The sequence below is a fragment of the Rhinopithecus roxellana genome, chromosome 2, assembly GCF_007565055.1.
Source record: "Rhinopithecus roxellana isolate Shanxi Qingling chromosome 2, ASM756505v1, whole genome shotgun sequence".
Lineage (NCBI taxonomy): Eukaryota > Metazoa > Chordata > Mammalia > Primates > Cercopithecidae > Rhinopithecus > Rhinopithecus roxellana.
Window position 1 is genome coordinate 185,884,471 of NC_044550.1, and position 15,912 is coordinate 185,900,382.

Here is a 15,912-nt window from a genome sequence, read left to right on the forward strand (position 1 = left end):
TCATGACCAAGAACCCAAAAGCAAAGGCAACAAAAACAAAGATAAATAGATGGAACTTAATTACACTAAAAAGCTTCTGAACAGCAAAAGAAATAATCAACAAAGTAAGCAGACAACTCACAGAGTTAGAGAAAATCTTCACAAACTACACATACCACAAAAGATTAATATCCACAGTCTACAAAGTACTTAACAAATCAGCAGGAGAAAAGCTAATAATCCCTCAAAATGTGGCCTAAGGACATGAATAGACAATTTTCAAAAGAAGATATACAAATGGCAAATGGCCATAGTTTAAAAATCCAAAAATAGTAGATGTTGGCATGGTGCTAATAAGGGAACACGTTTACACTACTGGTGGGAAAGCAAATTAGTACAACCAATATGGCAAAGAATATGGATATCCCTTAAATAACTAAAAGTAGAACTGCCATTTGATCCAGCAATTCCACTGCTGGACATCTATCCAGAGGAAAATAATTCATTATATGAGAAAAATCCATATACACACGTTTATAGCAGCACAATTCACAATTGCAAAACTGTTGAACCAGCCTAGATTCCCATCAACCAATAGGTGAATAAATAAAATGTGAGATAAACATACGTGTGTGTGTGTTTGTGTACACATACATATATACTATGTATATATTATATATATGTGTGTGTATATATATATGTATATATATATATCACATTTACTTTATCCACCCATTACTTTATCCATACATTCCATATGTATAATGGAATACTACTCAGCCATCAAAAGAGACAAAGTAAACCTGGTTGTAGTTGGAGACCATTATTCTAAGTGAAGTAATTCAGGAATATAAAAGCAAACAATGTATGCTCTCACTTATAAGCGAGACTGAAGCTATTAGGACACAAAGGCATAAGAATGATATAATGGGCTCTCAGAACTCAGAAGGAAGGGTGGGAGCGGGGTGAGGGATAAAACACTACACATTGGGTACAGTGTATATTGCTTGAGTAATGAGTGCACCAAAATCTGAAAAATCACCACTAAAGAACTTATCCATGTAACCAAAGACAAACTTTCACCCAAAAACTTTTGAATAACTAAAATGAAAAAGAATTTAAAAAGATGAATATTTTTAAATGACCAGAAAAATAGAATTGGCTCAAAAAACCAAACACATTGTAAAATTAGTTTGTTTTGTAGTAGAAACTAGGTATGAGTTGCTATATTTCTAATTCCACATACTTTCCACTGGGAAGTGACCAAAACTCTAAAATGGTAAGCATTTTTATCAAAGCTTTTAGCAAAAAAAGTGACAATGAAGCTGGATGCACAATAAAAGGTAAGCAGCACTCAAATATCAAGAGGAAGAGAGAGACTTTTTATACAATCTAATTATTTAATATCAAGAGGAAGATATTAAATAATTATCAAGGTAAGCAGCACTCAAAATTAAAGGTAAGCAGCACTCAAAATATCAAGAGGAAGAGAGAGACTTTTTATACAATCTAATTATTTAATAGTTTCCTCAGAGACAGTTAAAACAACACAATCCTGCATGAAATGAATCCAAAGTATGCCGAGTATGTGCAAAATAGTATTGATACTGTCAATGCACTTCTTAATATTCTTGTTTATATGTACAATGTTGACATATAGTTAAGCTTAATAATATTTTTCATATAAACTGTGAATAAGAACAATAAATTTCAAAACAAGCTCAATAAATTTCAATATAAGCTCATACGACTTTATAACATTTTTGTTTTCCCTAATGTTTTCCTCCTTGAAGTGAACTATTTCTAACAGTTAAACAGGTACTAAATATCTGAAAAAAAAATTTTTGACTTGACAAGGTAAGTTTTGAAAGATGTTTTGGCACAAGAAGAAAGGAATCTTGTATCACAACCTATTCTTGTTGTAGTAAACTGAAGGAGTCTCATTTATCGGGTTTCCCAGCTTCCAGCCTCAGATGTAATTAATCTCTTTTTCCCTTCTTTCCTGTTCTAACAAACTTCCAGACACAAAACAGACATTTTGTGATGATGAATATTACAGTTGCCACACAGGCCAGCAGGAATCCAATCACATCCAAAGAGTGGTACTGGAACCAGGTGAGATCATGGGCTGCAACCCGAAGGTGTTTGGCTCCTTTATGGCGCATGACAAATTCAATCCAGAAGACTGCTCGATCCAGGGGCTTCACTGGTTGATCATGATGAATTCTTGATAATTTCGTAGCATTCTCTTTATATCTAAATGATAAACATAAAGGTATCAACATTGAAAGTAAGTTAATTTGGCCAGGTGCTGTGGTTCACACCTGTAATCCCAGTACTTTGGGAGGTCGAGGCATGCGGATCACAAGGTCAGGAGATCAAGACCATCCTGGCTAACACGGTGAATCCCCGTCTCTAATAAAAATACAAAAACAAGAACAAAAACAAAATTTACCCAGGCGAGGTGGCACACACCTGTAGTTTCAGCTACTTGGGAGGCTGAGGCAGGAGAATCACTTGAACCCAGGAGAGGGAGGTTGCAGTGAGCCAAGATTGCACCACTGCACTCTCAAAAAAGAGTTAGAGAAAATCTTCACAAACTACACATATCACAAAAGATTAACATCCACAGTCTACAAAGTACTTAAACAAATCAGCTGTGAGTGAGTGAGATCCCCTCTCAAAAAATAAATAAACAAATAAATATAAAAAATAAAGTAAGTTAATTTTTGCTTGAGCATATCAAGTCTATGAAAGATTCTTAAAGTGTCATATGATTCAATGTAAATGTAACAGAATTGACATAGAATTTGTGTATTTTAATTTGAGTCATCATAGAAAGTTTGCCTTTTAAACTGTATTTCAGGATTGACAAATATTTTTAAAGTAAAAATGGAAGTTCAGGTGAGAAAGTTACTTATTTGAGGCAGAGAACATATGAGCAATTTTATTTTTTTTTAATTTTTAGTATTTTGAGTACATAGTAGGCGTATATATTTATGAGGTACATGAGATGTTTTGATACAGGCTGTTATGTGAAATAATCACATCATGAAGAAAAGGGTACCCATCGCTTAAGCATTTATCCTTTGTGTTATGAAATATCTAATTATGCTCCTCTAGGTCTCAAGCAGGCATTCACAATCATGCTCAGCATCATGAGCCATTTTAAGTGGTGAAAGATATATACTTAAAATACAATTTGAGAATTATCATCCTTAGGTTTCTAAAGATGAATTGTGTTATGTGGGTGAAATGTCTCATAGCCATGAGCTCTGCTTCTATTCTAATCTTTAGTGTCCTACTGTTGCCCACCCAGTAACCAGAATGATTTTTTTTTTTTTTGAAATTAAAGTCAGATTATGACACTGTCTTGATTAAGACTTTTGCCTGACTTTTCATCATATCAAGAATAAAATCCAACTCTGTTATTTGGTCCTCAGGATCCTCCATTATCAGACACTGGCAAGCTCTTCTCCAAACACTTTCCTGTGCACACTGGGTCTTCTAGGGACTTTGACCTTATATTTTTCTTTAAGCTCCCATCTTAGCACCTTACACATTGTGTCCCTCTACCCACGCCTGGAGTACTCTTTCTTGCAACAACCCAAGGCATGCTTCCATCTTTTTTGAGGCAACCCTCTAAATGTTACCAATAAGTGAGGCTTTCTCTGGCCACTCTGTGGTAGAACCCCTAGGATTTCCTGTATTTTGTGTGCTTATTTTGAAATTATTTGACACTTAGAATCTTAAAATACATTATACGTCTTCTAAAATACATATTTAAGTATAAAACACATAAAATAAATATACACACACAAAGTGAAACAGCTCAAAAAAGTAAGATCATCATAAACATTGTTTTGAAGTGAAGATACCAATTTACCTATCTCTCAGATCATGATAGAGACAAATAAAATATGGAATACCCATATTATAAAATATATTGCTGTAAAAAGAAATGAAATGTTATACACACAACATAAATAAAGCTAAAAAACATAAAAACAACAAAAATTGTACTTGGTGAAAGAAGTCATTTACACAACATAATAAGTTGTATGATTCAATTTATATGAAATATGTAGAGAGAATAATCTATAGAGAAGGAAAGAAAATTGGTGTTAGCCTAGGGCTAAGGGGTCATGGGAAATGACTTGTATACCATTATGGTTTCTTTTATGTTGATAAAAATGTTCTAAAATGATATAATGGTGACAGCTTCATGACTGCAAGCATACTAAATACATCTGGATTTTACACTTTAAGTAGGTCGGTTTTCTACTGTGGAAATTAAATTTAATTATGAAGACTGTTATTATAATGATAATAAAAATAAATTTTTCAGTGAGAAAACAGATATACTTTGAGACATTTTAGATACTGAATTAAAATATTTTATTATATGACTTCAAGTTTATCCTTCCTTTCTACTGTGGATTGATTATGTCACATTTATTTTAATATGTCTTCTTATCTATATCACTTTAAAATTAGTTTTGTGTAGAAAATTATTTCAATAATTGGTTATTCGTTAAATGTATGTGGTTCAAATAAAATTTTTAAATAATCACTCAACAATAAAAGTGGATTGTAGATTATTTAAATCATTAAAATTCTTTCAAAATCAGTCTTTTATATAAAGGATAAAACTCATACTTACTATTGACAAGAGAAACTGATCTAAAAACACCACTGAGTAAAAACAAAAAGTTATACTCACAAAGGATCATTTATTACTGTCTTCAGTGCATTGAATAAGTCTGTACTCGACATTGTGTTGAAGTCCAAACTAACAGCTGCACCCTTCGCCTTCATGTGTGCAATGTTATCAGGTTGATCTGCAAACAGTGGAATGCCCACCATAGGGATTCCATGGTAGATAGCCTCGTAGATGCCATTGGCTCCACCATGTGTTATAAAAGCTCTGGTTTTCGGATGACCTAGGATTGAAGGAATTTTAGCAAAATTACTCATAGGAATAAAATGAGAAATGCACAATGGAAGAATCTGAGTGTGACAGTGTTTCCTTGATAACACACTGAACTGAAATGAAATTGCTTTTCAGACTTCAGAGGAAGGAGCACCTAATTCTGCTGGAGACGTAAGTGAAGGCTGTGTGGTGTGTTTAACTTCAGACTGAAAAAATTAATACAATATTACCAGTTGAACTAACAAAAAGTGAAATTTGGACAAGGAAATATAATGTGCAAAAAAGAAAAAAGCACAGAAAAGGGATGGGCATGTAAGAATGTGTTCTCATTTTTTTGTTTGTTTTTTGTTGTTGTTGTTGTTGTTGTTTGTTTGTTTGTTTTAATGGAGACAGAGTCTCTCTCTGTCACCCAGGCTGGAGTGCAGTGGTGCAATCTCGGCTCACTTCAACCTCCACCTCCCAGGTTCAGGCAATTCTCTACTCAGCCTTCTGAGTAGCAGGGACTACAGGGAAACCACCATTCCCCGTTAATTTAATAGAGACTGAGTTTCACCATGTTGCCCAGGATGGTCTCGAACTCCTAAGCTCAGTCAATCCGCCCACGTCAGCTTCCCAAAGTGCTAGGATTACAGGCATGAGCCACTTTGTCCAGCCAGAATGTGTTCTCTTAAGTACAGTCATGGAGTGTGATATGTGGTGCGTGCAAGGCAGCAGGCAGTGAGGTGATGGTGGTGCTAGAATTGAGGAAGGACAGGTCACACTTCATTATGCAATGTGTCAACACTTTTTGATTAGGGATTTAATCCTACAGAAAATGCAGTGTCCCTGGTGATAGCAGAAGAGCTGTTATTTTTAGTGACATTTGAAATAACTCTACAGAAGAGGAAAGTAAAGTTGTAGAAATATGAGAAAGGAAGACAACCCAGGAAGTGCCAGAAAAATTCTCTGAGAGGAAATAACACCCAAAATAAAGATACTCTGATCATAAAGAATGTGGGTGCATATCATAAAATGATAGCAATTATTGTTTATTCTTTTCACCCTAGGACTGGAAAATAAATATAGAGAAGTTTCATTTTATTTTTAAGTTTTTCCATAACAAATGTTCAATAGGCTTGTTTCATAATGACTATTAACACTCTAATAATCTGTTAATAATATATTCAATATTTGTTCTCCAGAGACTTACCAAGAAGATCATTCTGGGGTAGCCACTTGTACAACTGAGTATTGAGTCCTAAGGCATCTGGTTTATTACCATCAAATCTCCACAGAACCTGTTACAGTGAACAAAATATCTTATTCCATGAGAGGAGCTGAAAAGTTATAGAATGTTAGAACTCTAAAGAGATTAACAATGAAAACAAGGGATGTTAAGTAACAAGAACTACTCAGACTGATGTAAATAGAATACTCACTTTTCATTTCCTTATTTTTGTAATTAGTTAGGTATGTAAGGAAATCATGTTTTTTCAAAATAGTAGCTTAGACAAATAAGATTATCAATGAAAAGTTCAAGTGTTTAAAAAGTTGTTACACTTTTCAAAAGAAAACCTATATGGGGCAAACCTCTATATGAAAAAAAGCTTAACATCACTGATCAAAACCACAAAGAGATACCATCTTACATCAGTCAGAATGGCCATTCTAAAAAACTCAAAAAATAACAGATGCTGGCGATGTTGTATAGAAAAATAAATGCTTATACTCTGTAGGAGGGTGTGTAAGTTCAACCATTGTGGAAGACAGGGTGATGATTCCTCAAAATCCTAGAGGCAGAAATACTATTCAACCCAGCAATCCTATTACTGGGTATGTATCCAAAGGACTATAAATTAGAACATGCACATGTATGTTCATTACAGCACTATTCATCCTAGCAAAGACATGAAATCAATCTAAATGCCCGTCAATGATGGATTGGATAAAGAAAATGTGGTATATGTACACAGTGAAATATTATGTAGCCATAAAAAAGAACAAGATCATGTCTTTTGTAGGAACATAAATGAGTTGCTGTACATTATCCTTAGCAAATAAACACAGGAACAGAAATCCAAACACCGTATGCCCTCACTTACAAGTGGAAGCTAAAAGATGAGTACACATGAACATATAGAGAGGAATAACATATGCTGGGCCTTATTGGAGGGTGGGGGTTGGGAGGAGAGAAAGGATCAGGAAAAATAGCTAAAAGGTACTAGACTTACTACTTGCATGACAAAACAGTCTGTACAACAAACCCGCAAGACATAAGTTTACCTATGTAACAAACATCCCATTTACCCTGAAATTAAAAGTTAATAACCAAAATTTAATTTTAAAAAGATAAAAAATTTTAATAATCATATACATTAAAATTTTTAGGTAGTCATCATTCTAGTGTGAAAAAGCAGTAACAACTTACTAATGACCTATATGCTTATTTTGTGTTATATATTTTGAGTTTTCATCTACCAAATTTAATATTAATTTCATCTACCAAATTTAATATTAATATTTCTGAGTAATATGGGAAGTAGTTCACTTATATCTACATGTCTGTAAATTATTTTAATACAGTTTGTTGCCTTTGATTGATAAAAATACAAGCCTATAAACTAAGCCAACTGGAAGAAGTCAATTAATGCTGCAAAGGTAGCATGTATAACTTCTCTGAAATTACAAATTATCAACAATTACTTCCAAGAAAAATTTCAAGTGATAGTTTTTGACACAAATTCAGAGTATTCTCAGGATTGCTAATTTTGGATATTTTTTCAACATAGAAATGAGGAACCTATTGGTACCACAAATAAAAATACAACTCTTAAATAAATTCAAAATTGTATTTTGCTGAATTTTGGTCAACTGATTGCTAACACTTAGACAGTGTGCTACAAAATGTTGACAACAGTGATTAATATGTTCTGCTATAGCCAAGACATTTTTATGTTTACATTACTAATGTTGGAACCCCGAAGGAATCCTTAATAAAATAATTTACAGTGTTTTAAGTTCTATTTGTTACATCATTGTTAAAGTAACTTTGAGTTTTTGGCAAAATATTAGCATAGGTCATTACAAGAAGGCTATGTCAGACAGGGAACTAAAAAGTAATTGCAAATACACATTTTATTCTATATAAAAGAAAATATGTTCCTACTATGTTCTATGAAGGTGGCATCTGAACCTGTTCCCCTGCCTGGCTTCCTTCTGCTTGAGTCCTTCCTATATTTCCTTCGGCTTCCCCCATTGGGAGGAGTTGTTAATCTCACAATGCAGTGTCCTTGTGGGGCCACATTTTATACTACACAGGGTCCACCCTCAGAGCAAGATCCATCTCCACCCTTTCCCTTTCATCTTCCTACTTCAGACATTGGCTGGGCCTGGTCCAGCAAGGCAGGCTGCTTTTTCTCTTTCTCCAAATTTGCCTGGCTGTGTGGGTCCTTATGTTAGTTGTCTGACAGCTTAGGCTGTCCTTTCTCTGAATAGTACCCTGAATATCATGCAAATAGGCCTACTCCAAAATGTATAGGAAGTATATGATGCTGGATAACATGGCAACACTAAACTGCATGATGCATGTCAGAGTTTTTAAATACCTGCTGTTTGTTACTGTTCTAGTGAAGTTACCAAAATGTTATGTTTTCTAAAGTCTGTAGGGTGTACAACGCCCTCAGGAAATCTTAAACAAAAGGATCAAATCACAGGGGCAGAATTTGGTGATAGCACAAACCTGACACCAATATCATGATAATACCAAAGCTTTAGCTGCAACTCTTAATTATATTTATTCCTGATCACAATGTTAATGCCATATTAATTACCAGTGAAAAACACTCTCTGTATTATTTTAGCATCTTCCATATATATTTTTGATTTTGAATTAATATCTGAGATAATTAGTGCTTTCCCAACAGCTAAGTTTACTAGGCAGGAAGTTTCTACAATTGGATTCTTTACAAACTTTAACAGCCTCTTTCAGCAGTTTTTCACAACATTAAGACATTGTATCTTACCTTTTGTGGAATCTTGGCAAGGGCTGATGCAACTACGTTGGCCCTTTCTTCTGACATGTTACTGACCATCGACCCCAGAGAAAATACCACAATACCATTTTCTCCAGAGCTCTGGACAAACTCTTCCATTTCCTGTGAAAAAAAGAATGTGTTCTATCATAATAGATTATCAGCACAGCAAGCACTGTGAAAAAATTAGCATAAAAACTAAAAAGAGAAAATCAACTATTATCAGGAATTATTGGAGTAAAGGATGATTTTTGACTGACTCGATTACTCAGTTTTTTTGCAAGATATATAATATTAGATAGGATGCTTCTGTTAAGGGTATTTGTATAAATATGTGTGTATGTGTGTGTGTGTGTGTGTGTGTGTGTGTAAGAGAGAAATGAAATAGAGCTATTACATAGTATTTGGGGAGATACCCAAACTCTTCATTTATAATATTATAAGTACTAATGTAGGCGCTTTAAAGTGGCACCACTTGGCTATAATGGTATATTGTTGTTCTGCTAAATCACATATGTTTATTTTAGGCAGGTTTTCTACAGAATTATTTTAGTTGGAAGTCATTAGTGGTTGACTTCCCTGACTGAGCACTGAGGAAAAGTTACTCACAGCTGGGATTATGTAAATCTACATTTATCTTACTATAATCCTTTACACGTCACTTAAAGTTTGTCAGAGTTTTCCAGTCTTTTTTCAAAAAAGAAAAAAAAAAGTAACTGTAAAAAGTGGTGGTTAAGAATCACTGACATTCTGGAGTCTGCTATTGTGGTTTGGAATTTCTATGAATTAATTCTAAGAGTCTCATTTATAATACAGAATTGTACAGTATATAGTTAGATAGTTGAATGATCATATTTTTCATGTTATTGTTTAGCTGGAACACCTATTGCCCCGAAATCACACTGTTAAATTGATGTGCTATTTATAACTGCATGTGAGGAACTCTCATCATGTCTTTGCTGTGTTTCAGAGGCAGCAGCACTTGCACCAGAATGGGAACGACTGCCAGGCCTTTCTGCAGAGGAGATTTGGTCACCTTCTTGAGTAGTTCACTCACACATACAAATCTTGGTGAAAACGTACTTGGCTGGAATTTATTGAGAATCATTCTGACTTGTGTTCCCCAATATGCCAATTTTTAAAGTTAAATAATTTCAGATGTAATCATTGGGGTAAAACTTTCTCTTAAGTGTTCTTTACAAAACGAAGAAAAAAAATCCAAATGTTTATTTGCAGACCACATATGGCTAAGTATTTTTTAAAATATAACTTTCAATGTTAAGACATTAGTGTTAATGATGTCAGAGTCACCGTAGTACTGTTCCAGATAATACATGGGATATCCAGGTATTGTGTGTGATTGCAGTTACCTGTAGCCACATTTGATGTAACTTATGTTCAGTGTTTTGTCTCAGTGGCTTGATGCTCAGAGCTTTCTTCATCCACCCAGTGTTAAAGTAATATAACCACTGTTTACAGATTCATTATTGATGTGGACTGATTGTTTCTCATTCTGTGACAACTTAAAAAAATACACAATTTATGTAAGGAATTTTATAAAAGTATTAAAAGTTCTAAAAGGAAAATAAGCTTTTTTATAAAATTTCTGTCTAGAAATGTTATCAAGGTAAATATGTATGTTTTCATCATGGCTTTTGTTCTATTTTCATAGCTCAATGTAAAATGGTGGCATTTATTTAGACAATTATGTTATTATTGTCTATACTTTTTCTCCAACAAAAAATGTGTCATCTTGTAATATTTATAATTTTCTACCTCGCTTTACTTGTATTATAGCTGACTGTAATTGAATATTGTATTGATAAAATTATTATAATGCTACAGTATGCATCTAGTATGTTTTTAATTATTCCTTCATTTAAGATGTTTGATTACTTCTAATGTTTATTTTGTGAATATTTTCATTAAATATTAAATATGTATATTTTGATTTTTTCTCTGTATGATTTCATGCAAATATTTTATAAAACTAATGGCTATATGCATTTTTAACACTTGATACATTTGTCAAGTGTCCTTTTCTATTAAAATTACATAAATTATCTGAGAATCTAATATTTAATTGAATAGAAAGCAACTTGGGTTTACAATTATTTTACATAATAAACAGTTAAAAAATGGGTTTCACAACCATTGAGTTGTATTCAAAGCTTTCTTCAAGTTAATAACAACAGCTAGTATAAGTAATTAACAGCTAGTACTAGTAATTATCACTGTTGTACTACTAGTCATCCCTTTTTCTTGTCCTTCTACACCTCCTACTTTCTTCCCCCTCCTACTGGCACTGTTGGTTTCCCATAATGTGAGTGGGGAAATCTTTCAAGAGTAGGATAGGGTGGCACAGAATTTCCATTAGTCTCACCTCAGCTTTTGTCTTTTTAGAAAATTACCTTATAAAGTCTACAATTTGCATTCAACCGAGATATTAAATTTTAACGATGGAATAAAATATCAGTTACCATGTTGCTGCTAATAAGGAGGTAGACAAAAATGATCTCTTAAGAGATTACATAATAATGTAATAAAGAATGCTTACTTTTTACCTATTTCTTAGAACTGTGATATCAATTTAAAATATGTGAGGTTCTTACGTTTCTTCATAAAGAATATAATGTTACATGATGACAGAATTCTTTTGTTATTCTAAACTAAGGGCGCTATTCAGATACAAGTGGTAGAAATTATTTGGTATTTATTATACATGTATTGTTCATTTTTTCTGTGTTTCTCTATCAGGCAGCTATGATGTTGAGACACAAGTTACCCCAGGAAGCTTTACTCAGTTGCTTGTTTTAAGGCACCTGCTCTAATAAGGTATGTTTATGCTAAGATGTAAACCTCTGGAATCTCAATGCAGAATCTTTCAATGATTTAAATGCTTGAGTAAAATCAAGTGAACACTGGGTCTTGCTTCAAATATTATTAGAATAACACTTTTATATTGTTAAGGAATTACTTTCTTATAAGTTAGAATACTGCTGAAGATCCTTATCACTTATGGTAGAATTTTATAATTTCAGCTCGCTCATCATACTGTCAGAACTGACATGTCTTCTTGTAATCAAGTCCACAAGGTAACTGTCCTATAGAAGACAGGTAGGACTTTGTTAGAGAATGCAATCTTGAAGCACTGAATAATTAGTTTCTATTAAATGAGGAATGATATCTCAAGTGACTTACACATGTTAAGTAATTAGTAGTAATCGTAATAACAATAGCCATAATTGCAAAATTAATAACATTTCTGAATCACTAACTATATGCCAGAGACATTTAAAGTGGTTTATTTGTATTAACTTTTTTTCCACACAACACAATATGAAGTTATTAGTATTACTGCAAAAGTAGGCATAATTATTTCCATCCACTTTCTAGTTCACTTTTCCATCATCTGCTGCCTGAATTCATACACGATTTTCTGCTCGGAACTTTCCAGTCTGGACCTTCTGCAATTCAATCTATTGAACATCTCGGAATTTTTCTTTAGATATAGTTTTATCACATATTTTCCTTTCTTAACTCTTTTTAGTAGTTCTTAAATGTGCTTAATAAATATTTCAACTTCTAAGGAGTATCTGGCTCTTTCTTGCCTGTCAGCATCATCTGGTTCTTACTCAGTATCTCCCTTGCAAACTAAACTTTGAGTCTAGAGAACTGTCCTGAACACTTTACCTGCTTTTATTTCTGTGTTTTTTTTTCCCTCTCCTCATTATTGCACCTATTCCTGCATATTGTTCAACTCTCATCTAAATTATTAATATCGGTGGCTCCAGGATACTCTCTATTATCTACACTGGATACTTCCTTAGCATTGGTTTTTTTCCTGGAGATAATAGTTTTTATGCAGTTTTTATTGCTTGCATATATTCTGTCTTTCAAAGTAGAATGCAATTTGTGTTGGGACAGAAACTGTGTACAACACACTTGCCTGTGGTGTGTGCTAATCTCTTTATAAATATTCTTTGAATGAATGGCCAGTATCTTCTTATATGTTGCATAATCAAAGCTTAAATTTAACAACTCTATTTTCAAGTCTCCTTAGTATGCCTCTTTATCTGTAATAATGATGAAATTCACAAACTTTTGATGGTATCAACATGTATGTGAGTTTTTAATTGGTATGTGCTTTACATTCCCACTACCCATCTTTCTTCCAGTGTAAGTCAAACACTCCGAATGAATACAGAACCACTCACTCTGAAAATTCAAAGCAGACAAACAAATAGCAATAGTTTACCTTAGGTAGGGGTTTGGCAGGTTTGCAGTGGAGTCCTCCAACGAACTCAACATTTGGTAAGAGTGGGTGAGGAAATTGAAAATCCCAGTAGTTTCGAATAAGCCATATTTCAGCTTTTGCCATTGTCTCGAATACTGTAGTGGGTCTTCCTGACGGGAAAAAAAGAAAAGGTAGATGACACAATATAATTAGGTAATTTTCTGAAAGAAGTTAGAATAATGTAGGCAAAAATGTAGGTGAAGTGTTTGTGCTTTGTAATATATATACATACATTCATATATGGGCATAATTTAATTTTTATATATTATATATTTTGCCCATGTGTATTTACAAGAAAGACAAAGTGGTGAGAGAATCATGAGGGAAAACTACATCCCTTATGCCACATCAGTATATTCACAACCATAAACAAACCATGGAGAATTAGTCTCCATTTCTTTATTTTTTAAAGCTTCATAATAGCAGAAATATGCCACTTTTAGGGCTACATTATCAATGAATTCTACTGTACCATGAAAATAATTTTCTAAGAAATAGTCTAATTTCCATAATTCATTAATCTAGTCCTTTTATCTTTGGATCTTCCAGTGAACTTTTGATTATTTTGAAATTACAGCTGAAATACTTGTACCTACTACTGCTTTTGATTCATACTAAGATCTTAATAATATTAGTTTGTAAGTAAATATATTTGCAAATTGCAGCTAGAAAATTTTGAGAAATTATTAAAACAGAAATTTGTGTTCAACCTTAATTTGGCTCATATTTTAAATAAGCATGCATAGTTTCAAAAATACTATACACTTATATCTTAATGTTCACACTTCGATAAGATGGTTGGCCTTAAAATAAATGGTTTTCATCCTAAAGTGAAGGGGAATAGAAATATTGGAAACTTCAAATTATATGTATTGGTTTTTGATTCTGAAATTGAGACATTATTTCTCTCAACTGTGGAGGAAACCTCCTGGTAACACGGGTACATGTTGCAATTACTAAATAAGGAGACTGAGGTATACAAAAAAAAACAATTTTGCAATGTTAAATAGATAATTCTAGAAAAATGTATAACTACTCAATCTACCAGTACGCATTCAGCAAGATGTTTCTTGATGAGTCTGACATTTTTAGATAAAAAAGTAAAATGAAACAGAAGTGTGATTGCTTAAAAAAATGTAAGGTGCACTAATTTACAGATTTATGACTTCCTGGAGTGTTCTGTATGGTTGATGGTCACAGGGTTTTAACTGATCCTATGATTTACCTTTTCTGTAGTGTTTGTGAGTTTGATAATCTTTTTCTTTCATTTGACAAATTTACTTACAAAAACCCCCACTGCCCTGACTTTATGGCTTTATACAAGCTCAGCTTCAAAGTTACAAGAAAGTGAGATCTCCACGCCACCAATTGAAAAAATTACTTACCTAGAACTTCACTGTAAAACTGATCCCAGTTCTTTACATCCCATACTTGGAACCAAAAGTCAAAATAAACCATATACATCATATTTTGTACTCTCTCCATGAAAGTCATTTGATCTCTTAATTCTGACATAGAAACAGGTACATAGGAAGGAGGAAAGAGAAATCCTCCACCATGCTTTTCAATTGCGTAGCCAGGAGAGGAACGGAGGCTGTACACAAAGGGTATTTTAAGTAGCTCAGCCAGCAGCTCACCACAGGGGGAAACAGGATCTGCAAGAACAACATCAAATCTTGACTCCTGTAGTTTCTTCATAAGTTTCTTATTTGAAACCACATCTTTACAGAATTTTCTAATCATGTCAGTATATGTCCACATGATTTCTTGTACTTGTAAAAAATGTGGCCAAAATGTGTCTTTTGGACCGTCTAACCATCTCTTAACCAGTTGCGTGACGTCATTCTCAAACTCAGTTTCAGTTAAAGATGTAGGACAAATTTCAAATTTAAGAGCAGATGGGTTGTTAGGATCAGGAAGAATGGAAGTTGAATATGCCAATACAGTCACCTCATGACCTCTCTGGACAAGCTCATCCAGGATTGTCTTTATATTCATCCAATGGCTGAATTCTGTGGGCCACACCAGCACCTTTCCACAACTCCCAGAGCTCAAGTAACAGCTCAGCTGTATCAGCAGAAGAGCTGAAGTCCATTTCATAGACATCCTGATGCAATACAATACTTGTTTTCCAGTTACCGCTCCTTTCTGTCATTTCTCATGGTGACATCCAAGTATAAATCACTCAAGAAGTTAAAATGTAACTTTTACACTTCAAAGTAAATACATTAATTTAACAGTCTGAGCATGTGGATAACAAGGAGACAAATAAAAGGTAGAAGACCTGTTTATACAAGTGGGTTTATTTTCCTTTTCATATTTTTAAGTGCTAAAATTCAGCTAATATCAGTGATCTCGGAGAGACACAGCACCTGATTCATATAATATATTTTAGAAGAGTGTCCGTAAGAGTAGCAGTGAAAGGCTCACGTTCCTGCAGTGTCTTTGACACAGAACTAAAGATAAAATAGCTAAACATGGTTCAAAAACTTCTGTAAATTTGTTGAAATATAATTCAGATACCAAATTATCAACTAATGTGCAAAATCTAATGTTTCATAGTATATTCACAGACTTGTGCATCTACCATAACAGTCAGTTTTAGAAAACTCTTATCTTCTAAAACTAAAACCTATACTCTTTATCCTTTTACTCCCTACTCCTACTTTCTGCATTTGTCCTAACTTGGGCAA

General features: G+C 33.5%; 1 protein-coding gene across 1 annotated transcript; it reads right to left on the reverse strand.

Annotated features, from left to right (window-relative positions):
• Positions 1-1,482: 1,482 nt before the first annotated feature.
• LOC104667780 (UDP-glucuronosyltransferase 2B19) lies at positions 1,483-15,366 on the reverse strand. Its single transcript, XM_010370339.2, has 6 exons — positions 14,605-15,366; positions 13,181-13,329; positions 8,914-9,045; positions 6,102-6,189; positions 4,703-4,922; positions 1,483-2,235 (listed from the first exon to the last, which is right to left on the reverse strand). The coding sequence occupies exons 1-6, from the start codon at positions 15,323-15,325 to the stop codon at positions 1,959-1,961; spliced, it is 1,587 nt and encodes a 528-aa protein (XP_010368641.2). The 5' UTR covers positions 15,326-15,366; the 3' UTR covers positions 1,483-1,958.
• Between the last annotated feature and the right edge of the window lie 546 nt (positions 15,367-15,912).

Excerpts from the sequence above, each read along its gene's own strand:
- LOC104667780 (XM_010370339.2), bottom strand. The coding sequence starts at position 15,325 with ATGTCTATGAAATGGACTTCAGCTCTTCTGCTGATACAGCTGAGCTGT. Across the intron at positions 13,330-14,604 it reads GTTTTACAGTGAAGTTCTAG|GAAGACCCACTACAGTATTC; the intron begins GTAAGTAATTTT and ends TTTTCCCGTCAG. Across the intron at positions 6,190-8,913 it reads TTGCCAAGATTCCACAAAAG|GTTCTGTGGAGATTTGATGG; the intron begins GTAAGATACAAT and ends TCACTGTAACAG.